The sequence below is a fragment of the Eleginops maclovinus genome, chromosome 24, assembly GCF_036324505.1.
Source record: "Eleginops maclovinus isolate JMC-PN-2008 ecotype Puerto Natales chromosome 24, JC_Emac_rtc_rv5, whole genome shotgun sequence".
In the NCBI taxonomy this organism is placed as follows: Eukaryota; Metazoa; Chordata; class Actinopteri; order Perciformes; family Eleginopidae; genus Eleginops; species Eleginops maclovinus.
Window position 1 is genome coordinate 4,635,862 of NC_086372.1, and position 26,818 is coordinate 4,662,679.

The window sequence follows — 26,818 nt, forward strand, 5'->3', positions numbered from 1 at the left end:
TGTGAACTTCCTCGGGGCTTCTTGTCCCCCTGATTCATATATACGCTGGGGGAGCGCACTCGCCATTGTTAGTTGTTTTATTACTCATCTGGCTTTGTTATTACTCACCACCGAGTCGTTCTTCACAGTCCAGCTCGCCTCTGCTTAACATGCAAAAGTGTTTCAAACTTCAGTGCGACGAGTCCGGAGGCACATACTGTTCATCATGCTGCGTATTTAATACCAGAGTCCTTTTTCTATGCCTTTATCGGAGAGGTGAAAGGGGAGCACTAGATGCTTTTATGAAGAAATCAATCACACATCACGTCATGTTTTCCCCCAATATTTATTTAGTTAAATAATGGACATTTGGCATGAAAATACTGCACATGTAGCCAGTAACCACAAGAACTATATCATACTGGATATACAGTGAAAGCAAAACATCACAAACATCGATAACCTCACATTTAGATCCGCTCACAGACATTTACACGTATTATAGTATCACTATGTAGCACGAGCAGGCACCAGATGTGGCAACATGTAAAAGGTATTCAGCAGAGACTGCTTTGGTAAACATGTAGCGCACGTAGACGCACAAACACAGACAGCTTTCACCATCAGGGCAGGATTTCCAACGCCATAAATACGATTTCATCACCTCTTTCTTACGTTTGGCCGAGACATACGAGTTCACACTCTTCCTCAAAAGGTGTTAGAAACAACTCCAATCTTCCCGTAAAGTAAATGGAGAAAGGAAAGCTACCAAAGACACATTTCCCCTTTTTTTCCAACAAGGAGGTACTCTGTAAGGCTGAGTAAAACATGGAAACAAATGCGGGCATCAGCTATGTTTCTCAGGTGCAAAACCTGTAAACCAAACAGAAAACGCCTCATTCTGTGCCTGAGGTAAAACTACAGAAATCATTCAAGAAGAACAAAAATACAAATCCAGCAGAGGCGCATTTTACTGGCAGCCGTTCCCCGGAAAGCCATTATAAATAATTGAGAAACAATTTCTTCTAATTTACTTATGAGAGATTTGTCTACCGGCAGCAAACACTTTTCAGGAATGAAGAAAAGCAGTTTGTTTGAGGCCCGAGCCGAGTGTGTACTTCTTCAGTGTGTACATGGACGGGCACAATGATAATGAGCAGCTTATAGAACAAGCGGAGGAGCCGATTTCCAGAAAAGTGACATTTATGAAATATGACGCTACAGTTTGTATTTTATGCCGTCACTTCTTCAGACAAGACGGTCACAAATTGTTCCACATGTTGTGTTTTTCGTAAAGTGTTTTTTTTTGTTTTCCTTGTGCCGCCTGGAGCGCCTAATGGGATTCTTGTTGAGGGAGGAGGAGATGAGAGAGGAAGCGGCTGCGCTCCCGTGCCTCCGTCTCATTTCACTTTCAATTTGCATCAGGCACTGTTCTGGGGACAGGGTACGGATTCCATTCCTCACCCCTGAAGTGGCATTTTTATCTTGTTTTTCTAGGAGTCTGTAAACTAACTTGGTAAAAAATATTTCTGTAGCCTGCTTTTCATAGATATGTTTACAGTACTGACCCAGGGGGGTGGAGGGGCTCCATATAGCCATAAAGGAATAATTAGACATATTAAATAACAGCATAAAATACTACAATCATCATGAAGTGATTAAAAAAAATGTAAGGATCTGGAATACTTTAACCATTTCTGAAAACATGGTACGGAGCAGTGGGTTGGACTGGGGGGTTAATTGCACCATTTTTAAAGTCTGATAAACTCAAATCATATTTTCCACTTTTTTCTTACTCCAACTTGCGTTATTACGAACAAGATATCACACGTAAGTTATTAAGCTGAGGAAAGCAAGGCGTTCTTTCTTAAACTTTGGACAGAGGCGAGCAGCGTTTTAATAATTCATAAACTGCTGGCCTGCCGAGGTGAATATAAAAACAGATATAATATTCAACAAAAACAGTTCATTTTCCAGAGCAAATCTCTGCCTCTCGGGGAGCTTTTAGCATAACTTTAGGTGAGCAAGGTTACCCGAAGGTTTATGCACATCCATAATGCTCTGAGATTCACTTTGTGAAAGTATGAATCTACAGGCAAAGAAATTACTCTGGACAAGAAGCTTATTTGGTTATTTTTACTCAGCTACAAGATCCTTATTCAATAAACTAGAGGCTCCAATTTGTAACACAAACATACCTGTAAATAAATAAAGAAATTATGGAAAGTGAAAGTGCAATCGCAAAAACAATCCTGACTTAATTTGCAAAGGTTGGGTCACAATGATATGCAAATTGCGTCCTGCTTTAATTACGAATGTGCACAGAGAGTGGAGCCGCCAGATGAGGTGTTTACAGTCAGCCTTCATGTAGGACTTTTGAGTGGCAATTGCCCAATTGCCACCTCTGCCACGGCCTGTAAACTGCTCTTGGACAGCGCTGGCACCCGCTAATCTAAGCTGTCACCCACACTCCATTGCCATTGAGGTATTTATACGCCTCTGCGCTGACGGGGATAAACAGGAGAGTGGTGGGTGGATGGTTAGGTGGGGGCTGCAGGGACGTGAGTGCTAGGCGATGGAGGACATGAAAAAGAGGAGCAAACTTAAAAGTGATGAAACAACAGCAGTCAAACAACATTATGTAGGACAAAAGTATCTGTTCAACACAAATCCAGATATTGTAGAGGCTAACTGGTAACATTCAGAGTCTTCTTCATATATAAATACAACGTTAAAGTACTCAACAGTATCATGGCCATGTTTTGGCAGAATTGACTGGATTCATAAATGATGTAATGAGCATCAAGAGAAGCATAACCTGTCATTAAAATAATATGAACGGCTCACTGATGAACCAAGACAATCATGATACAAAACAAGTGTAAGCTTAATCTTACTTTAAATATCCATGTTATTCAAATGCTTCATTCAGCAGCAAGGTCTTTGTGCTAAGCTAAGCTAACCAGCTGCTGTGTTGAACCCTCATTTGCCTTTAAGGCTTTTATTGTAATCGCTGCATTTCTATTATTGACAAACAGCTCTTTTCAACTCTACAGTAGCTCAGGTTGAGGTCTTTTCTCCAATGAAAGATGCTAACTATGTTTATTGTTGTTGTTGTTGTTGTCATTAACGATTTGAAGGGCTCCGATGTGCACTGTCAGAGGGGCTAGTCATCAGTTTTTCTCAAGTCGAGCCACGAGTTTTGCACTGCAGGAGAGGAGAGGGTCCCTGAGAAACACCTCGTTAGTCTGAGCCTGGAGACGGGCTCTTTGTACTTAGGTAATGTTCAGCGTAATTGGCAGCACTGCAGCGGAACGCAGAGCTGCCACATAAAAGAGGCCGCTGAGATAATTGAGCAGAAAAGGTGAGTTTGACTTAAGCAGTACTCCGTGCCATGTGAAGCAGGGGCAGACTGGAGCAACTGGCAAGTGCAATCAACCTTTCATAGATTCACTATGTGCGCCTTTCTCTAGCAACACAAATCCTGCAGGTAATGTCTTCATCAGTATTCAACAGACATTTGTAGCAACAGGAGACTTTAGTTTGACGCTCCATGCTGCAGGGTGGAGCAACGCAAGAAGAAGATTGCTATATTCTAAACATTTTCATTTATGCCGTGCCAAAAAAAAGGCTGGATTACAGTCTTTAGATGTTCATCGTCAAGATGAAACTTCCTTATCAAACTGAATCGAGCAGCGGTGCAGCAAATTTTGATGTAAGCAGGAAATATGCTGTACACACAAGAAGTGATGAAACATAACTCAATAAGAGCAAAATGCAAAAAGTCAGAGCCAAGCAAGAAGTGTGTCTAGAATAAAATGCACCCACTGTTCCCTTTTGACATTGTTTGGTATAATAGACTGATTACTAAGATCCCACACAACTGGCCTTTAGTGGAATAATTCTGATAACTGCGATAGATGTTATGACTAAAGGTCGAGCCACATTAAACACAAAAGGAACTGAAATCCATACTTATTCATTACTGAGGTAATGAGTCCTCCTTGTTCAACAGTATGTCTCCGTCACTAATCTACCTTTGGCACAGTAAGAAACATAAAGACAGTCTTAACAAGAACACAGGATTCACATTTTTTAACGACGCTATATTGTTTGTCAGCCAGTGAACAAACTACCAGGACAAACGAAGCCACACAGAGAGCACAGGCACTTGATGTTCTCCTCGGGATGCAATAAAGCGGATGCTGCTGATTAAACGCAAGAAAAATAATGTCACTAAACCGAATGGCCTCACATTCTGCAACCATGCACGCAGAACATGAAGGAGACCTTTTCGAAGCGGCTTCATAAACCAGGGCAGGGATATTACTCATCGAATGACTCATACCATATTAAGATGGAGATTGAAGAAAACAGATGGTGCACACGGTAACCCCTGCCCCCTGACACCCACTGATGCAAACACCCCGCTTTGCTTGAGGCTCATCAGGTGCCGGTGGTGCAAACAGTGGTGTAGCTACATTTAGACATGGAGGTAGCCATGGACGTGCCCATGGAGGTGGCGTTGATGCCGTCTTCCCCTCCCTCCTTCTTCTTGCACCACCAGCGACAGAGCCGGTTGCGGCAGCAGCAGGCAAAGGTGGACAGCAGGGCTTTGCGGAACCGCATGTTCATGAAGCAGTAAATGATGGGGTTGACACAGGCGGAGGAGTAGGACAGCAGGTGGATGAAGGAGATAGGGGCCCCTGAGAGGGCTTTGGAGGCTGACTTCAGGTCGAACGCCTTCCAGGTGTTGGCCGAGTACAGCGGCATCCAGCAGATGAAGAAGAGCGCCACGATCACCATCAGCATGCGGATGACTCGCCTCTTGGCCTGCAGCTTGGCCTCCGAGGTGTTGCTCCGGGCGCGCTCACTTTTGACCTGGGCGGCGGAGAGGGTGGGGAGCTCCACAGCGGCGGTGGGTTTTTTAGACACCTGGATGTAGCAGCCGTCGTCGTCATCGTTGGATGCGGCAGCCGTCTTTCCTACACCGTTCTTCTGGGCTGTGGAGGATCAAAAAGGTTACATTTGGAGAGCTTTGGTGGATTTCAACATGGGGTTAATACCAATAATTAAAGGGATAGTTCAGATTGTTTTAAGGGAGGGTTGGATAGTCGGTGTTTGGACCTCCGTTCACCACCAGTTTTGGAGAAGCCGACAGGTGGAGCAATGTGCTGCAGTGGAGGAGGGCAGAGGCAAATTAGATTTTTAGCCACCTGAAAGAAAGCGATCGTTGCTTCGTCTTTGTTTTATATTGTGGTTAATCCAAACTAAACTTGCAAAGTGCAAAGTCAAACTATTACACAAACAAACTCATCAAGGCATCATCTATTATTCAAAGTAAAATCACGGTTTTTCACAATACAGGCCGGTGGATTAAAAAGAAAGCATAAATAAAAGCTTAGTTTTCTGGTGCCAGAAGGCGGTCTGACGGCAAGGTTAAGCGGTGTGAATATTCAAAACAGCATGAACTGATTTCTTTGAAGTTTATTTTTGCTGCAGTACATCGCTTTGCTCCCGGGTTGGTACTCCTGTTTAGTCCTCCGAACTGTAATCATGGTGAAGGGAGTTATATTAACTATGGATAATTACCTCATTCAACCCCACTTCAGAACCTCCAAACTTTCCCTTTAACAGATAGAAGTATGTTCTAATGATCATTATAAATGGGGGGATTAATTACAACAAGAACAAAACACTGCCTGAATACCAAAGACAAAGATAAAAGTTCCCCATTAGCTGGACCACGAAGAAATAAAACACCATGTTCAAGCTGTAGATAGCAGCTGCTACCGAAGGCTATTTAAGATCGTCTCAACCTTGATGAATCACACACAAGACTCCATGGAAACAGTAACGTCAGTAGTTATCATTCACCATAAGGTACCCTATTTCAAATAACGAATAATTAATGGGAAATACTAGCTGTAAGGCTGCAGAAAATTCCCCAAAAAACAAGTAGAGGAGGTAAAGTGACAGCTGAGATGGAGTCTACATGACAGGTGCAATACAAAATATGTCTCAGCTTGCAGCAAAACAATAACATATCCTTTCACAGTCATGCTGCTCGCCTGAGAAATGGTGCAGATTTAATGGATTTCTATCATTACTGGCAGATGCCGTGTTTAACCAGACTTTTGAGGAACCCTGCTTTCCAATGTAGTTCACATACTGATCTATGAGAGTGGAAAATATGTGTTCATCCTCAGTGTGAATGAAATCAATGCGAGCTAAAAGCCTGTTGCAGTTTGGATTGGATCGGCGATGGATCTCACCGGCGGGGGTGCTCTCTCTGTTCTGTCCCAGCTCAAAGTGAATGCCTCGGAAGAGCTCTCTGGAGATCAGACCATAGGCTACAATCATCACAACTCCCGGGATGAAGAACAGAGTGAACAGCAGCAGCACATACCTGAAAAACAGCCAGAGTGGAAAAGAGAAAAACAACTCAGAGGTGTGATGGTGTGAAATCAACACTTGAAACCAAAGAAACACTCCTGATTCTCGAGCGACTTTCTTTCCTCGTATGCCTTTGGCTATGTCGGGGCTGCTGGGCATCCTGCAGATAGTTGACCCCTCGCCACAGCCCAATTTACCCCTGTGGTTGTCTGGCAAAGGTACTGCAATACTACTGCAGGTACTACTTCCTCTTCTACCTGCAGGGGATCAAACTCTTCAGCATCCTGTGTTTTAACCTTCCTCTATACTTGCTCTACCTTAAATGTTTTTTGTTTTTTAAAACTTTTGCTGTGTATTTTTGCCTTCCTTTTAGTCTGTTTTTGACTTAAGCTGCACAGAAGTGTTGTTCATGCCCTCCAAACACGAGGCTACATCAGGTCTTCATAGTTTGAAAAGTGAGGCGGGCCAGTTGCACCAGTTGAACCAGTTAATTACTGCAGGTCTTTAATTCCCAAGCGCTCTAAGAAAGTGTTAGCCATCCTGTTTATCTGACAGAAAGCTTTCAACACAACCTTTCCCAACCAGTCCTGCAGTCAACATGTAGAGAGTTGACACAGTAACGGTGCATATGGACACATTACAGCAGACATTACCATAAGATGCTTCTGAAATGACATCAAGTATTTGAACAACGGAGAGACGTTTCACGCTGCTCCAGGCTGTGTGCTCGACTGTTTTCTGATCATAAATGTTGTCTCAGAAAGAAAATAATGATCATGGTGCTCTCGAGGGCCTGGATTGATGGCACCTCAAAGAAAAAGAAGTGAGTTAAGTGCAAAGAAACTGAAGAAAATATTGACTGAGGAGAGTTTTTCAAAAGCTCCGAGCCTTTGTCAGTAATTGACTGCAGATACCACTCTGCATATATTGTGTGTGCAACATCTAACACTTTAAATATGCTGTGATGTGCAATGAATGATTTATAAAGAGACACGAGTACAGACTCTGTGAGAGCAAGAACAGAATATTAATTAAAAACCTGATGTTCGATCATTTCTTATTCATTTTTGATAATTTTATGGATTTGGATATTCAGATTTAGAGATTTTTTAGGTTGTGTCTTTCTACCTTTTATGTAGGCTATGAATAGAGACCAAATGTTCTCCCAAATTCTTATATTCATCATTTTTAAATTGTGAAGATGCATACCTTGTGAATTAAAGAAACTATAGGTAAATAAATAACTGAAGGGAGCATCACCATTATGTTTCGAGAGAAAACTATAAAGGGTAACCCATGAATGAATGCGCCAAAGAACCTGCACAGGTGTCACTTTGATCGAGATAAATCTTTACCAGACACATCTCCACTTTGATCCGTCAAATGAAAGCGCCAGCAGAGGGGAAGTTTCATTCATTCTCTGATATTTTAATGTCTTCCTGGACAACCCTCTGAACTCTCAGCCCCTGTCTTTCACTCCTCATTCAGTCAAAGCCTCGCATCAGATGGCTGTTTGATGCTGTGGACAACGTGTGGGACAAAAGCTGTCAGGAAGTGAACGTGTAGGAGTAAAACCGGAAGGGTACGGTGGATATCTGAGCTTGTTTTGCCTCAGTGGGGAAGCCCAGATGGACGGCATGAATATTCATATCTGTGGACTGTTTCCAAATCACCTGAAATCTGCATGATTATCAAACAGGAAGGTGTGTTGGGTTTACAGTGTATGCATATGCCTGCACTTCAAACTCTACTAATAATATCATCCTGTTGTGGGGAGAAGAGGAAAGGGAGTTATTGTAGAACAGAGTTTTGTGTAATTCTTGGCCAGCATATATGCAATTTAAAAGGATTTCTGATACATTTTGTACGGACATTTGTGGTCCACTGAGGATGAATCCTACTGACTTTAGTGACGCCCGACTTTCCTCTAGTGAGATCTAAGGACGACATTAGGGTTTACGAACCGTAGACACTTTGATTGGTTGGATTGCCATGACAATTTGTACAATTATTCCCTTTACATCGACTTCATTAGTTCAATATTTGCGTCCGTCCAATCTTTGGTTGCTGGATTCCCTTGCCCTGAGTTTAGACTCTCAGGATACGGACAGTCCTCCCCATTTCTTGCAGGTTTTTAGAGGGCTGTACTGCAAAAACATAGTGTTTAAAAAGCCCTACAACATTGTATGCATTATGTAATGTAAAGCGTAAAACCCAGACCTCGTATTTCAATCAAATCTTTTTCTATTTTATGTTTTTCTTTACTTTAATTGTGCACCCAATTGGAATTGTATAGTAATCCAGGTTTTCTATGCAAAATCACATCTGGTCAAACGAATATGCTGTCAGTATCTAGTCAGATTTGCCTCAATGAATAAGATAATTCCCCCCGCCCCCCCCCGGTGTACCTCTGCTGCTAGGATAATTGTAATGTTAACTCCAGTGTGCGTAAAATCGTCAATGCACACCATGCATGAGAATGATTACAACAAAAGTAAATCATTAAATTGACAAAATTGGATCATTAACCGTTTTATGGCTCCTGAAATCCTGTGCTCATCATCTCAGACTATAAATGGACGCTCCAGTGAGTCAGTGCACGGCTTCGTTAGGTAAGAGGTGTTATTTTCATAGAGCGAGAGGTAGATGGAAAAGGTGTCCAAGATTCAAGTAAAATACGGCAAAATGAAACTGTATATTAAAAATGGAAAGGTCTTAATGCTTAGCGACACATCTGGACTTTTGACTTCTGAGCCCAGATGTTCTCCTCCTGCTCCTCTTCACCGAACAGACTAATTAACTGGTCTCCCACTGTCTCATGTTTCCCGGAGAAGCCCTACACTTTGATAGACAGTCAGAGAAAAGGGAGTGTTGGACCACAAAAGGCTGTCAGAGTAGGGGGGTGTACAAAGCTCTGCCATGTTCCGCTTCTTCCTCATTTTAATTGCGCAATCCTGCAGGGCCTTTTTGGACAGATCTATGAAAATCCCTGAGTAGCATTTCCCACGATGCTTTAACACATCTTGTCTTTGGCTGTGTATCCGTCTACTTGGGGGCTGGTTTAGCCACAGAGCAGCATGTAGCGGTCCTCAGAGGGCATGTAGACCGACGGATGGCTTTCCTAACGCCGTGCAATCTAGACTGTAGCGGCAATAAACGTTTATCTCCTAGCATTTTGCACAAGCTTCACTTGTCTGTCTTTTTATTGTGCAGCGAGGAGCAGGGAAATGATCATGATCATTTACAAAGACACAGACATTATGTACAGTATCCCCGGCTAATGATATCTCTTTTTTCCCTCCCAACTATTCTTTGCTGTTTTAAACCGTCTCCAATTATGCCTCGACAGGAGCCGCCGGGTCACCTTTTTACCGTCTCAAAAAAAAGTCTCCCACCTAATTATTTCACTCATCTTTCAGAAACCACCTTTATAGCTTCAGCCCAGGGGTCAAAGCATTACATGACAGGATTTAAGATCTCTTTTATCCATCATTAGCTCCACTCTTCTCCCTCTCATATCTCTACTTGGATAGTTAGAGGGATAAAGCACTAAAGGTCCGGTTTCACCATGAGAGTCTATTTGCTGGGATGGAATTGTCACACTCAGTGGATTTGCTCACATTTTCTTACTTTGGTGAACTGTGAAATCATTACAGTGCTGACCTTTAAAAGTCTAAAATGGCACTACCTATTGTAGCTAATAAGCTGTGCAATATATATCGGGGATTTGTCTAGTGCTGCCCCCTCTTACTTTCGCCGTGTGCCCTCATACCAACATGCAGATTTTCACCTTAAAATGTTAAAGTGATGCCAGAAAACAATACTTCTGCTTCTCAAAAACGGTATAATTGCTCCATAAATATGAAGATCGTGTCAAATAAAAGATGGCAGAGACAGCTTTGTTTTTACGGAGCTCCGAATAAAAAGAGGATGGATGTCCGGTCGGTCTGCAGGTGGACGAGTAGCAGGAAGCAGGCTGATAGAGCTGTTGGCTAGTTGCAATTAGGTTCCCCCAAGCTACAGTAGATAAACGACAAGCTCTGCAAGAAGTTGCTTAGCCTCTGACACAACACGTCCCTTTAACTGCTTCATACTGAGTGTCCTGTACTGCTCTACAGGTGAGCCAAGGGAATTTGAACTGTTTTATCAAAATGGCCGAATCAGCATCAATCTTTATCCCCACTGTGAGCAATCAGTGTAAACGCGGTGTGATTACACAGCTCTAAAATATGAAGCGCTTTTCTGCTTGACAATGCATGAAAATGACACAATTTCCCTGCATTTAGATTGTTTCCACACATTTGGAACCAGAGGCAAGCAGATTGTATTCAATTCAGCCAGTGATTCAGCCTATTCGCTCCTCACTCACGCAGCCCTGTGGGGATTATTGAGGCACTTCCACAAAATAAACAGATGTTTAGCCAAATCAAAAAAATGTTTGTCTAGCTGATAATGTACCTATTCCTTTCAGAAAGTAGTCCCACCAGTACTTACCACGTCTGCTCAGAGGCCCTGCTTGGCCAATCCAGGCGACACATGTGGCCAACAGTACCATTGTTTTTCGGGAATGTCTTGATGGCACTGAACACCGGGTAGGGCACCATGATTATTAGCGACACCACCCACGTGGCGGCGATGACGCGGTAGGCGTGGGAGCGGGTCTGCCACGAGCGAGACTTCAGCGGGTTACAGATGGCGCTGTATCTCTCGATGGCGATGGCCACAAGGCTAAAGGTGGAGATGCTAACGGAGATCCCTGCAGGAGAGAGGAGACAACAAGAAAACACTTAGAGAGTTGGTCTTATGGTTTAGTCAGGGAATAGATTCATATAAATCGGCAGCCATGAGGCGGAGGGAACAGCTAGCTGGCTGGGTCTTAAGATAATGAATTTGCCACATTACACATTGAACATCTGAACATCTCATGCCAACCTTGCAAAATATTTGATTAGCTTTGAAAGCAGAAACACATGTCAAAAGACACAGCAAAACCTCAGTGGTGACAGCTCAAACTGAGAAGACTTTCAAAGACAATGAACACACGCTTACCATACACCTCCACGTCAATCAGGCTTAAACTCTCCAACACAGTTCAAGGCTTTAAGGATATGAAATCTATTTGCCTCAATAGAGTTGGCACCTTGGTAATTATCCAAGGACACTGTCTCTATAGGGTTCAACGCAAGTTAAACTCCTTCAGAGACAAGGCCAGGTTGCATTTGCATGTATGAATATGCATAGTCTGCAGAAGGGGAAAGCAAGCCTCTCTTCTTAGGCTGCGACACATAGCATTTATAAACCCATACCTGCAGAAGTCCCCCGGGAATAAATCAGCACACTTATTCTCAGTCGCCATGAAAAGCAACAACATATTAATCCCAATCCCTTGGTCCTTCACAACGGAAATAACATCTCCTTGCCAAACCATAGCTTTGCATTACCATTCGAGGAAGGAAGTCATCCTGCATACTCCTAAGAGCATGCTGCGACTCAATCTACAGCAGGCCCATTAAGTATCTGAGGGGTCTACGACTCCATACAGAACAATGCATTCTCCGGGAACAGCCTGTGGCGGTGGTCTTTTTTCTTGCAAACCAATCCTTTTCATTGTGATAAGCTTTTCTATCAGAAGTTAAAAGATTAAGGATTTAGGGTATATCGTCGCCTGCAGAATGTGTAACTACCAAAACAAAAGGGCCTCTGAGAATTTGATGTGGAGTCAGATAGGGGCAGGAGAACGGCTTCATCATATCATGCTCCTACAGAACAAAGGAGCTGACTAGTAGGGATACTCCAGAACAAAGAGAGCTCATCATCACCAAAAAGACATCTGAATGGCTTTTATGCTCCCTGCCGTCCCAGACTGAGACAGAGACTGTGAATTATTAAAAAGCATTTCAGCTCTTTGTGAGAAGGGTCATTTTTTTGATTGCTGCTCCACTTACATGAAACATGGCAGCATACTGCATCGAACCACATTCCCTGGGTTTATTGGCTTTAAACTTGGGGTTTCTAAACTGGGAATCATACCCTCCCAGAGAGCGATGTGAGGCACTGATAATCTGTGAGGTGAAGACGACAGGTACATTGCATGCTCTGAAAAGTGATATGATATAGCACGTTAAAAAAATCCTTATAACTCCTGAATCTTGCTGAGAATTGTCTGTACTTTTCAAGCCAAAAGTTGACTTATTTTTACTAGTGAAATTGGGTAGTGTACCTAACTTACTAAAGTTTCTGACATATACTTATTGTAACCCAAACCATGATCTTTTTCTCAACCTAACCAAATATCTTTGTCTCAAACCTGACCATATAACAGCAGTGGTGACAACTTGTAGTCCATTTAATGGCTTCAAGAGCAGGGTGGGTTGTTAAAATGCTCTATCGTTTTACATTTTCTATTTTGGTCTAAGAGGCTGTCTATAAGCAGTAAGGCCCTCCTGAGTTTTCCATGACTCAATCCTGTCCACTACCAATCAACTAAAATAGCCGACTCGGACTGAGCAGGAGGAGGTGGGAGGCACAGTCAACAGATGTGGATCCCAACAGCGCACCGGCACCGTAGGAGTCTCGCACAATAAGTCTTGCACACCCACACATCTCTTTCAAGTGCTAAGCACAGACACAGTCGAAAGACCATATCACACACTGGGGGTTTTCTTTTGTTGATGCTTGAAGGCGGTCATGCCCAGCCACAGCGCCGGCTTACACTGATTGTGAAAATGTCGAGCTCAGAGAGGTACGAATGGTTTGTCTTTTCCTCAAAGGAACGATAAAAATAATGAGTAGAAGATGAAAGAGGAAAAGCATTATTTATACTGCACTTTTGTAAAGTGCTTTACAAAGCAAACAGACGCACCGCAGGATTAAAAGGGAATTATAAAAAGAGTTGTAGGTACATGCTGATAGTGGTATAGTGATTATTTTTTAGCACAACACACATTCAAATGCAACTTTTCAATGCAGGATACACGAGAAAGAGGCAATAGATGAGCCTTGAGAGGCCGATTAGAGGTGGGATCCTGTGTGAAACAGATCCTCGTCTTCAAATGAGCGATGTTTTCAAACCCTACACTTATAAAGACTGATCGCTCTGAGGTTGTGCACATTCATATTGAAAGGAAGTGCACTTCCAGGTGATCTATGGCACCGATACCACAGTGATTTGAATTGATGACACAGTGAAAGGTACGCAGAGAGCTCTGAGATGAGTGTGCATGTAGTCTAAGGGATTATGTTGCTGTCCAGGAGCGTTATAGGTCCTGGATTCATCAAACCTGTCAGCACTCAGTCCAGGTTCATGTGACCATTTGTTTTATGACTGGCAGGGCGAGTCAACACTGATATGAGATCAGCGGCAGTGATATAGCAATTTGTTTGGCCTCTGATGAAGAGCTATGAAACAAAACAGGAAATCTTGAACACATTTTTAAATGGACTGCAGTAAAATGTATGAATACTCTATAGGAGACCAGGAGACCAGCCAGCTGTTGATGAACAGAATTGGACCCATTATATGCATGTCTTTTGTTTCTCACTTATAGCTGCAGAAAGTCTGTTTTCTGACAGCCGTTCTGATCAAAGCTTCACCCCCTTGAAACTTGGCAGTATTGAGAGGCTAATCTTAGAGGGGAGCATATTCTGCTGTGATTATGAACAAGTTGCAGCCAAGTTAATTACCAGCCAACTAACCCACTAAACGCTCACATTTTGCCCCTGCGCTGTATCTTCCCTCCTCGAGAGGAAGCAGCTCTAATCCTTTTCCTTGTTCATTAAATCAGGCGAGCACTCCACAGTGCGCTTCTTGATAACTGGCTTTTGAGCAAAACTGTGAAGTCTGGAGTCAAGGGTCTTTCAGCTCACCTCAACCCAGGGGAAAAGATTTGCATTCCTCAGCTAAAACTACGCCTGTTATTTCTCAGCTTACACCAAACTCTCCCAGGCTGCCATAAAAAGGCAGAAGCAACTCTACAAGTGGATTTAATGTCCTATAGGTGCCAGGCGCATCAGCCAGAACTGCAAAAGTTTGCTTGAAGCCACGAGAATTCACATACATTATTCAAGCTTCAGCTCGGGGGGAGCTGACACCGAGCTGGTACGCAAGTTAGTGATTGCATCATACGATCAGCAAGACAAACACAAACATGGATGAATGTGTTCGAAGGCCACACACACACACACACACACACACAATTGCACACACACGGAATATTACAACATTGATCTTCCAGCGAAACCGTAAGCGGGCTATGATTCACTTGATTATCGAGCGAGGGACAGATAGATGGATGCATGTATGCACAGTGGAAGGATGGATGGCGTATCATATGTCTACAGGGCGTGTGCTAACAGATGAGCTGGCAAAGGACAGATGAGTTTACCGAACAGTTTGAATGAGTGAGGATGGTCACGATTATCCTGTGTATTGATTGGCTGATGGGAGGCTCAGATCACGGGGGGGGTTTGATTGATATGGATTTTAAACGCCAGGCTGATATTTGTAGAATTTAAATGCACCATGTTCAGGGACCATGTGTTGAGAGAGCAGTAACGAGGGTCCGATGCTAAGGCCAGAGTTGTTCAGGGTAGGTCATGGCAGGTAACTTATCCCTAGGCTCTTAGGACTACAAGAAGTATGTCTCATTCCAGCTCTGAATTGTGCTCCTTTTCTGCTTGTGGGGTCTTGCTTTTTAAAGGGTGGCCACCTTAGTCCTTCCTGCAGCTGCTGGCCGGCTAACATTGCAAGTCTCTTGATCTAACTGACAGTCGGAAACTCACTAGTACTAGTATCACATGGAAAGTGTACACAGAGCTTACTGTAGAAGCTTCAAGAACCACGTAATTTGCAATAAACAAACAAGTTTGAAAAAACTCAATCACAGCTCTTTAATCACCTTTTAATCCAAACCTGGACGAACGAAATATCTTAAACATTGCAGATGAAATTGTGTTGTTGCTGTTCTGAGGTAGCTGATTTAGGAAGTATCACATATGCAGGACGTCCATTATTCACAGTTTAATGTAATGCCAGTGTTCATATTCATCGCCTAACAATCATTCTTTATCACGTTAGCCCTTAACTTGAATGTATTACAAGTTAGCATAAAAAGTGTTGGACAAATAACTAATGGTTTGTGTCTTAAAGTCTGAGGATGTTGCCCCTCTCCTCCTCCTCCTCCACCTCCTCCTCCTCCTCCTTCTTATCACAGCTCACAGAAGCCAGTAATTGAAAAGAAGATCCAGCAAGCCTGTCCTCACAGAGTGTGCATCGCATTTCCTGGATAATAATAGGATTGCAGACCTCTCCATTCAATAGCTCTGATCAACCATACCAAGCTCAAAGGGAGGCAGAGAAAGTTCCTTTGCCGTGTGACTCAGGCCTCACGTGGCACCTTCACTCCGGCCTGATGGGAGCCAGCTCATCGCTCAGTCACACTCCTGGAGACGTGTGACTGCTCGAGCTCTTTGAGCATGATTGTGACCCTCTGACAGGCAAAAGTGAAGCCCGTAGGAAAGCCTGGCGGAAAAGCTCTGGAAAGATTTCAAGCAATTTTCTGGCAGGATTGTAAAGCTGGAGCCTTTTCTGATCAGTCGACAGCTACAAAAAAGATTGGATTCTTGGATAATAACCTTTTTAACCCTGATCATTCTTATACCAAACTTTCTGTTGTTTCTGACAGCTCAGTTTAGTGTGATTTGGAAAATAATGGACCAATTTCATTTAAGATTTGACTGTGAGAAGTAACCGCCAGCTTGGCTTCACCCAAAGGTACCAAAATCCCCCTAGCAAATACATCTTGGCAGGGAACATTTCCATCCTCACCCATGAAGTAGGTGACAGTCTTGCACATGGTTGCTCCGAAGATGAAGTCCTCCATGATGTTGGGGATGAGGGTGAAGGGCATGCAGAACACGGCCATCATGAGGTCGCTGACCGCCAGCGACAGCAGGAAGGAGTTGGTGACGGTGCGCATGCGCTTGTTCAGCACCAGGACCACGATGATCAGCAGGTTCCCGAAGACGCTGAGCAGGAAGATGAGCGAGTAGAGCAGGATGCGGAAAGAGTCCATTTCTGAAAGAGGAAGATTAATCAAAATCTTAGAAAGAAAGGAAGCACTTTTGTCGAAGTGAGAAACACAGCTTCAGATCAATGAGACACTCTGCCAGGAATATACATTTATTTCATCCAAACATCTCTGTGCAAGTTTCTCTGGGTTTCATGAGTCACCACTAAATGTGTAATGTAGATGGGAACAGAAATAAAGAAGAGGAAGGACAAATAGGAGACAGAAGAGGGAGATACTCGCTGACTAAAGACTTCCACCAGATTCACAAGAGACTGAACACAATCAAATTCAAAAGTTTCTCTTCATCTGTATGCAGGTGTCAGGGCTCTTTTCTTGTAATCATTCAAGAAACCCACAAGATAGCATCACCTGAAGTAATAAAACAAGACGTTAATTTAAAATATATACGAAGAGGTTGTTCACCTGGGAAATTACACCCCGGGCGCGACTGTACTGGCAGACGAAATAACGTTGCATAATCAACAAATTGTGCTGGTGACAATATCTCCTGCCCCGGCTGTGAGCCAAATTATAATTAGCATCATAATACTGTCAGGAAAATATGAAGACAAACAACATCATGATCAGGAGGTGTCCTGGGAACCTAACTCAAAATGGAACAACGAATATGATCATTCAAAACATTTAAACATCTGTCCTTCGCTTAGCCTCAAAGCAATAACCCAACAGGAACATTTTCTCTGTAGGACAATTCCATGTCAGGTTCATATTTGAATTCATGTACAAAAAGTGCTGTTGCAGACTATTTACTCGCACAAAATCCTATATATAACACACTACAGGAAAGGAAAACCCCCGAAAAGCATAATAGCTTCCACAGGGCTTCTTCCTTTCTGCCATACAGTTGAGCATCAGTGAGAGCATAATGCCAGCCGGGGGGTTTTTGGGATGCTCCCCTTCACTCACGGTGGCTTGTCACTGCGAGTCTGTGTGTGAATGAGAGTATCTAACAGGACAGGGTCAGGGCCGACCATGATGTAAGACGGAGACTTGGAAAAAAGCTAAAGGTCCTCAGCACAGCCTGCAGACAGAGCGCCAAATGTCACCTTGAAGGCAGTGCTCACGACAAGAGGAACAATCAAACTGTACTGTACGTGCAGAAAATAACGCAGTGCCGTCCTGTATCCAAACTCGATCTATGGTTTATTATAACTTTGTGATCTTGTCATAGTGTGCTCGTACATGCATGACTGTTTAGCAGGAAGCCAGCATTGCTTTTATAGACCTGATTCATGAGCGTTGTCCTTATGAATAAAATAGCGTTTGAACACCATTGAGGGAAACCGTCAGGCTTCAATACATATCTAACGGTTACGGAGTAAGACACCATTGCAAGATAACGTATTCGTTCATGACAATCTGCAGAGGCTCGAGACGACAAAGATAAAAGCAGCCGAGGGATATAAACCTTGGACAAGAGCGGGATGAATGTTAATCACCTCTGCCGTCAGAGACACCCAGTCGCCCTCAACTGCAAGTATGAATTATCCCTTTGATGAGAGAATCCTCTGATGGCTCTGGGACCAGTTCCATCAGAAGATTGACATCACAGGTTCAGTTCATCTAAGCAACATCGCCCTTTGTTTCCGTCACTGAAGGGTACATCTTAAACACAGGTGACAAGAGTTTTGATTTACACAAAAGCATTATGGGGAATATGCATAATCAGCACTCGCTGGGGAGACTTCCTACACAAACACTGCGCAGGGAGCCCCCACTGCAGCTTCTTTTATGTTGGATCATGAGCTGGTGGAGATGGACTTATCTATTCATGGAGCCACAGCGCTACGTTGGCTCCCCTGAGCTTAAGGGACTGCAGGACGATTCACTTTGACTCCCTCAAGCGTGACAGCTGCATTCAAATCCAAACGCATCCATAAATACATCCCAATAGAAAGATGGCCTCTATATGCAGCGGGAGTTGTTGACGTGGAATATTTTCGCCGTGACCCAGGGCGGAGAGATCAAGCGCGTATGTGAGGGCTGTGGCTGTTTATTTAACCACTGTTTGCTCTACTCTTGCTGTGTATCCTTTCAGCTGCTGCAATGCAAACTGTAATTAAGTTTCATCACGGCAAAGACACGACAAGTTATTTTAAAAGGCATTTATTTAGGGATGTGGAGGAGACGGTCTGACTCCAAAACATACCTGTCCCGTCACATTCCCAAGCACCAGTCCTGTTCCTTAATAACTTTTGCCCTAACCTGCCATGTTAACAGAACAATTAGAATTGAAATCGCTTCGTAGGCGTCAGATTCTGTGCACAATTTTATTTCAATAAGCACGCTTTACAAAGTTCAGTTTATCTGGATTCAGCTTCAAAATAATGCCCAGAATTATGTCGCTAACAAACCTTTATATACTCTCCAAAAATCAAGCAGGGATCCATCACAAATTGGATCAATAAAAGAAGGAATAAGTTACGCTTAAGTTGTGTGAATTCCCACCCTACCCATGCTACACCCTCATCCCCTCTTTGGCTGAGATGAAGAGATCATCAGCGGTCTGTAATAATCTCAGAGGCGGTGACTGAGATGTCACAATTCTGAACTACCTTTCCCCCTTTTTAATAAAAAACCTTACCATGAAGCCATATTTTACACCCTGCCCCTGACAGTCATTTCTGAATTTGTAGAAATGACTGTCAGCGCCCGCCAGATGTGATGTTACTCTTTATTACGGGTGAGAGGGTGGAAAGCCCTTTGGAAATGAACCAGTAAAGCATTAGACATGAGTCACGAAATTAGTCCTGGACTTTTGGGAGTCTGCAACTAATTCCCTTTTCCTTGAGCTTGTATGACATGGACCTGAATGAACTTCCAGTGAGTGTGCAAGCACTATTTGTCCGGGTGGATGACAAACGGTATTCATTTACTGTTGATCGATTGAGGGACTGTTTGTTTCGGCACCAATTTGAAAACAAATACCCTGTATCACGTTTTAAAATAAAGAAATTGTACATATTCTAGCTGCCAGTTTAGTGGTAATGCAGTGATGATGAGTTGATGCTGTGCCAGGTAACATGGGAACATGCCAGAAAGGGCAACTGCCATTCAGCAAACATTGGACGCAAACAATGCAGGTAAGAAAATGTGTTTTTGGAAAGAAATGTGCTTAAAATGTTCACACACATCCTCATTATAGCTGTCTGACAGCTTATATATTACAGAAATCAGTCACACATGATTACACTTCATAGATAAGATGGATAGAAACATTTTTTATTATAATTACAAAGTCTGTTTTCGGGAAGTCAGAGAAAGAGTGTCCTCAAGAGACAAACAAATATATCAATGTCAACATTTTCCCACACCACGGACGGTATAATCTCTCAGTGACGGCAGAGAAACAGAAGATCCGTTTTGCATTTTCATATTTGATTCACTTGGATGTGCTCATGATCAGTTTTGCAGGAAGAGAAAAGAAAACCAATCAACCATCCGATGTTGTGCTGTAAGCTGTGATTTACCTTCCACGGTGTTTATCCGCTTTAAAGATCCGGTTCCATTTCACTTTGTTTTGAAATAGAATAATCAATTTCTTCTGAAGACTTTCCAAGAACTGTTATTACATATACACACGTGTTTCCTTATAGCCATTAATGGTTGTGTTTTGGAGTCATTTCATCCCTATCTAGTAAACACTCCAAATTGGAATACTAACATGCGCGGTAGGACTGTTTCCTCGGAGGGGGATTTTGCTTTCCATGCCAGAGATGTGTCGACACTGCCAATAAATCAGCTTCTTACATCACACGGCGCTGGCTGTAATCCCTGTCATCCTCTCGCTGCTTGTCACGGCTAATCAGTCGCGCCTCTTCCTAAATAGCTGTAGAAAGTTTGCAGAGTTGACGCCGTGTCTCGCATGCCAACATATCCAATCAAAAGATAGGGATTGTGCTTTTGACCTTTTTTCATTGTGTTTAAATCAGAGGACACGGTCACTGGATGCCAAGCTTCCCTCTGCGCTTCACTTTGTGTCAGCTTGATACTTTTTAGATTAGAGGGATCAAACTGAATCTGTGGGATTCATAACAAAAATCCATTTGTTTTTTTATATATAAGGATATATGAATCCCTGGAAAAAACACTGGATGATTATCAGTTTCTCTAGGTATACATTTCAAAGATATGTGTTAAAGAGATTGAGCTTTAAGGGGGTTTCCCTTTCCTGTAGTGAGTTATATAGGCGTTTGTGCATGATAATGGTCTGCAAAGGCTCCAGTCCCCCCCCTGCAGTAAATGATTCCTTTGACAGCAGTTAAGCATTGAGTCTCTGCCTGCAGTTACTGTTACAGTCAGCACAATTACACTCAATTAGTCCCAGCATGCATTCCCAACAGACCATAATATTGATCCTTCATTACCCTGAAATGTTTTGGAAGTTGGGAGAAGCTGGTGTGCAAACAAGCTCAGCACATATTCAATTACCCATGAGGTGTTGTTAGACACACACACATTTGCTTTTTGATGCCATTATTCTTTCAAGCTGTGCCTCATTAGCATATTGTTGCATTCGGAAGCGAATACTTGAACTTGAAAGCATGGCAAAAAAAAAGTCAATGTGATGGGCAGCAGGATGATGTATAGAAAGACAGATGGTAGGTTTCTATCCCTCTCTTCTTTAAAATGATATTCCAATTCTATTTAACTGCAACCTGAAAAACATTTGGATGAAAACTTGTTTCCGCTTTAAAACCAAGGCTCAAAATGCTGTTTTCATTGCATGGAAAAAACTGCACTCAAACGTCACCTGCTAATGTTCAAAAGGCAGGCTGGCTGCAAACTGAGTTTAGGATTCCAAGCGTGTGCATGCATGTTACTATGGTGTGTTTTTGCTTAGTAGGAATTGCCACATCATTGTTTCCAAGGAAATCCAAAGCATGATTAGGGATTTCTTGGTTAGTCGGTACGATCTATTGTTAGGGAGTCTCATCTGGAGGTGGAGACACCTGTCAATCAAGGCAAAATCATCCACAAAATAGGTTTGATTATTTCTATAATTGCTAAAGGCTCATTAAAAGGAAGTGAAATGAACTATTGTGAGCATTTGTGGAAATGAATTATAAATGGGTTTTCATTAAAAGCAACTATTAGCTGCACCTTCAGTGATTTCCTGATTGAATTAGACATTCAGTCGAGGTGTTTGCTACTTAATTGCCCATAAATCACTATGTTAACAAAGCCAGCGTTGGTGTTTCCAAATGGGACCCAAAGCAGTTCAATTCTAGTCTATAGAGACGTTAAACTTTGTGAAAGTCAGACTTCAAGAAGGTGTAAGCAATCAGAAATTAAACATTTCAGTATGATAAATGTAGCTTATAATGAACGCGGTGCAGAGGCCTGTAAACGAGGGTTGTATTGTTTGTCACTTGGCGAGTCACATGAGTTAGAGATCAACAGAGTCCTCCATCATATGCTTTGAGTCCGGCTGATAAAGCTGCAGCCCAATCCTCCTCTGCTGGGAGTTAATAAAGCCGCTGTGCAGACTGACACAGGGCATTACGGCTCAATATAACTTCTGCACGCTTGAGGGGATCTTTACTTGGGCTGTCTACTCTACAGACGACACTACGCACTCATAATCTGTGAAATATGGGCTGTTTTCGTTGAAGTGAGGAGATAAATGTATATAAAAGCACTAATGGTATATTGATTTGTCTTCGTAAATCTATACTGAGGTGAGCAGACGTCTCAGAAACCTTCTTCGAGACACTCCATCATTGCAAGCAGTTGTCCTGCATTCCTAAACCTGTGCTTCGATCAGTTCTGTTGGTTTTGGCCAGGCTGTTATTTCTGTAGCCTGAATAAATGATGGATTTTATTTTAATACTGTGTACAACCATGCCCCAGTTGATTGATTGACAGCTAAGTAAAGCAACAAAGGTGTCAGGAAACACTGCTGAATTTAGAGGCCCAACACTTAAGTCGAGAAGCAACAGCCTTACTGCTGGGAGGGGAATATTTAGCACAATCTATTTGTTCCGCCTCACCAGGTTGCTCCCAATTATTTGATCTGATTACGCCGATCATGTTATGTCAGTCTGTATCACCGCGTTGAAACCCAGAGGGAACAAGATGCTAATTCTTTCGACAAGACACCGCCTGCAGAAATTGGTTGGATATTAGAAACTCTCGGCGGTGCCTGGGGCGACAGGTTGTTTTCTCCCCGAAAAAATGAAACGGTGCTCGCTTAATGATAGCTCACACACACTCAAAAAGACAGGGCGAGCTCAGCAGAGTGCCACTTTGAATCAGTGGGGAATGAAGGGTGTCCGGGGCCGAGCCAAGGTGCAACTCTACTCCTCTCCGGAGTCCCGGAAGATTACTGTAATGTGATGCATGTCTGATGCTGTTACATATCACGTCAGCTGATCCTTCAAAGGTAGCAGCAAACACTGCAGAAAGCCTGTGTCTCCAGCAGGAACATGTAAATGCAAATATGAAATACGAAGCGTTAAACTATTGCTTCTACATCAGTACAATTTCGCTGTCTTGAATTATCATCATTAAATGTTTGCAGAATAAGCTCTTACCGAGTTCTCTTGCAGATTAATTGAATGTTTTTTACGCTCATCAATAATATCCATCGTCCAGATCCCTGTGATTTCATCCTTTATATATCCACTTTGACCTGCGTCTGAGTCTCAGCTCTCCCGCTCTTTCTGTATGTCGTCATGGACAAGAGTTGCTTGAGTAGTTGGTATATAAATGTTGAAAGTAAGTATTACTCAGGGAGTGTTCTCGGAAAGGGTTCACAGCTGGAGAGCAACTGATTAACTGATCCTCTGATTGTGTTTTTAATCTCCATCTTTTGTCGCAGAAGCTTTAAAAGCACAGGGCGAGAACAGAGCGCATGGTTTGAGTTCAGCAGAGAAGAGAGCATCTCTCCTCCATCACTAACCTGGCTTTATTAAGTTCCACCTATTCTCAAACAGGAACATTTCCTTCCTTTCTCATGCGATAAAATGACTATCGGACACTGTTGGCTGAACAAAACAACCAAATTGAAGATGTCCCCTCTGGCTAAGCAAAACTGATGGGCATTTTCCAACATTTTATAGAAAGTAACTCCTAATGTGAAATGTCTTCATACTGCATTTAAACGCATTGATTTCAGTGCTCCTATTCCACTTACACAATGTGCAAATATGTATAAATGCTTATTTTATCATACAAACTCAGACCTATTTAGATCAAAATGAATATTAAAGGCATGTGTCAGAAGCAAAGTGCATGAACAATATTAATATTCCCCTATTTTGAATAAAAAACCTCCTTTCTTTAGTGTTTTATACTCTTATCTAACATAACACATATATACATATCTTTATTTGACGTTTTTGGATTAGTTTAAAGCAAGCGGATGTTAAAGCTGTTGTCTTTATGTCATTCTGTGCAGGAATAAATGTCCAATACAATGAATCGGACAGCAGTGATTCCACAAGTGGTTTAATATCCTGCCCCGTCACATCTGGGGGAGGAATCCAGCTGCAGAATCTGAATGGAGACAGTAGAGGAGGAGAATGAAGAGGTGTGTGTGTGTGTGTGTGTGTGTGTGTGTGTGTGTGTGTGTGTGTGTGTGTGTGTGTGTGTGTGTGTGTGTGTGTGTGTGTGTGTGTGTGTGTGTGTGTGTGTGTCGCAGGGGGAATGAGGCATCTCTCTGTCAGGGGTCATTTCTCTTGGTCAAACACCTCACACACCCCTCATTGTTTGATGGCTCTCAAGCCTACACTGATGCAGCCGTCTCCTGTATAAGTTCAATAAAAGAAATGCAGCAGTGAAGGAGGAACGGCTGTGAATAATTTAGTGGAGTGAAGATTTAAAATTTGTCTCGATACTGCAGCTGCGGCAGGGAGAAGGATTTTTTTTTAAAAACTCACGCCCACGTTCAGACCTCATTATCTAATAATTCTCCAGTGGGGTCCCGGAGACAAAGCTGGGAAGGCTTTAACCCCCTCTGGTGTTGCGTTGGGTTTAATCCCTTTAACGGATAGTCAGCATTTAGAGAGTTTATTGCACGAAACAAAATCAACATTCTGAATTAAAACACTGCCTGCCACACAGCATTGCAGAGATATCAGGATGCCTGGTGATTGATTCCACGTGATGAGGCGGAGGAGCTTGATTTAAAACAGCTTCAGTTTGCAAAATAATTTTACAGCACTACACATAAATCAGGCAGGGGGTGAATCTAGAAGGTAGAGTGGCTTTTTAGTTGCCTTTACAAATTCAATATCTGAGATCAAATTACACAACTGATTGCCTTTTAAGGTAATCAGTCATAGGTGGCAGCTTGTAATTAGAAGCAAACAACATCATTAAGCTGGAATTAATGCATGTTTTTTTGCCAGGAGGTGGGCGCTTTTATTTTGTACGACTTGTTTTAATCAAAATAGTTTTTTTCACTGGCTGCATAGCATAATTTAGAAAGGATGACAGTTTTGACATCTCTTTCAACCCCTTCTGTTCACAAAAAAAAAAATACAGTTTCACACCTCAGCTTGCATTATTCATGGCGGAGAAGAAGAGAAATAGATGTTACCTTTGACACCTCTGCTGGCTCTGGGGAGGACTGAGACATTCTTGCAGCTGATATTATAGTCAGTAACTTCCATGGTGAGGTTCCCCAGCTCCGCGCAGCCGGGAGACACCTCCTTGGACAGCACGCTGACATTCCCCGCCTGTAGAGCCATCCTCTCCGGCGACAGGGACGACAAAAACTGGAGCCGCGCTGGAATCAACTTGGAGTCGCCGTCGCTGTTTTGTTCATAACAGCCGGAGAGGGGGCGTTGTGAAAACTTGGAGAAAGCCCAAAACTGGAGTTGAGTGATTTAGATAATGCAGCTACTTGGAATAAACGGAGAATAACAGGTCCGTGGAGAAGTTCGCCACGACGCGCGCACTGTACCGAACTGAAGCGGACTGAAGCCCGGCTGTGGAGGAATGAAGCTGCGCTGCTAGGGCAACCCCTCTCTTTCTCCCTCCCTCCCTCCCTCCCTCCCTCTCTCTCTCTTTCTCTCTCTGTCACACCCTCCTCTTCCTCTCTATGTCACTGTGGAGTTCAGTCACAACAGTAACGACTCATGTAACATCACAGACAGATTTTACGCAATATTGGCGATTCAGACATTGGGTCGTTTTTAAAAATGATTATTAGTTATTTATTTTTCCTCTACTACTTTTTGTAGGCAGATGTTGTTCCTTTTACTCTTATTGCATTTGCATAAGTTAAGGTTATAAAAATCAACTAATAAATGGTGATATATTATTATAGGTTTGATTTTGTACTTGTTTGCAGATTTAGCTTAATACTACAAAATATTAATGATTCCTTATTATAGGTTTAGGGACCCAGTAATACTGTATGCAAAGCAATTGAATAAATAGTGCGACATCCAAACATTGAACATATCAATTCATCAAAAGAATAACTTAATATATGTCATTCTAAAATAGGTGTTTAGTAGATGCTAATACTTTGTATATGTTACCGTTTTGAATGCAGGACTGAGTGTTTATCAGTGTAGTCTTGCTACTTGCTTCCACCTCTGCATGAATAAGCTTCTCATTGAAATGCAAGGTGGGGGGACTTCAGGTTCATCTCTTTAAAAGGAATTTGGATTGCTCTTTTCAAAGTCAGTGGAGGTCAAACATAAACTGAATATGTTGCCGTTCCTTCAGTGGTGGGAGAAGTGAGGCTCGTAGTGACAAACACATCTTTTATCCTAAAGAGTTTCTTTTCTATCTGTACGACTGAAATCATGTCAGCCATTCACTTCTGGAGGGACGGGGGCAGAGGGTTAAATATATTCCCTCAAAGAGAGTGTTTTGTCGACAGGCCTCAAGTACTGTTGCATGACTGTAGCAAGGCACAGAGAGGTGTGTGAGCAGTCCAGGATCCAATTCAGAAAACCAATTTACTGTGGGTTCACTTGATTTAGCCGTTTGGCAGTTGTTTTTAGTGAAAGGGCTGTAAAACACACTTCATCTGGACAGCACCAAACAGCAGTTAGCAGCTAGACAAGCAATCAGAAACCCCAATGAAGAAATACTCCACTACCATTAGCGTAGTAAAAATCCCACTTCAACATTAGACATTTTTATGTCTGCTTTTATCCAATTGAAATCTAAGATGTTTTGAAGAAATGTAATGAACCTTACGGCAGCATAAAATAGGAAGTTAGAAGTAAAATTCAAGTGCTTCAAGTTGCAGATAGATTCCTCGCTCCGCTGCACCCTCGCTGTTATATATTTAGGATACCCGTCAGTGTCCAATCCCTCAGGGCCCCAAAAACGCCTACAAAGATTTCCTCTTCATGGATTAATTGATTGCACTGCTGGGGTATGAA

At 42.6% G+C, this 26,818-nt stretch overlaps 1 protein-coding gene across 1 annotated transcript; it reads right to left on the reverse strand.

Moving 5' to 3' along the window:
• Positions 1-323: 323 nt before the first annotated feature.
• On the reverse strand, positions 324-25,339 carry cckbra (cholecystokinin B receptor a). Its single transcript, XM_063877424.1, has 5 exons — positions 25,012-25,339; positions 16,202-16,450; positions 10,870-11,131; positions 6,255-6,388; positions 324-4,982 (listed from the first exon to the last, which is right to left on the reverse strand). The coding sequence occupies exons 1-5, from the start codon at positions 25,160-25,162 to the stop codon at positions 4,426-4,428; spliced, it is 1,353 nt and encodes a 450-aa protein (XP_063733494.1). The 5' UTR covers positions 25,163-25,339; the 3' UTR covers positions 324-4,425.
• Between the last annotated feature and the right edge of the window lie 1,479 nt (positions 25,340-26,818).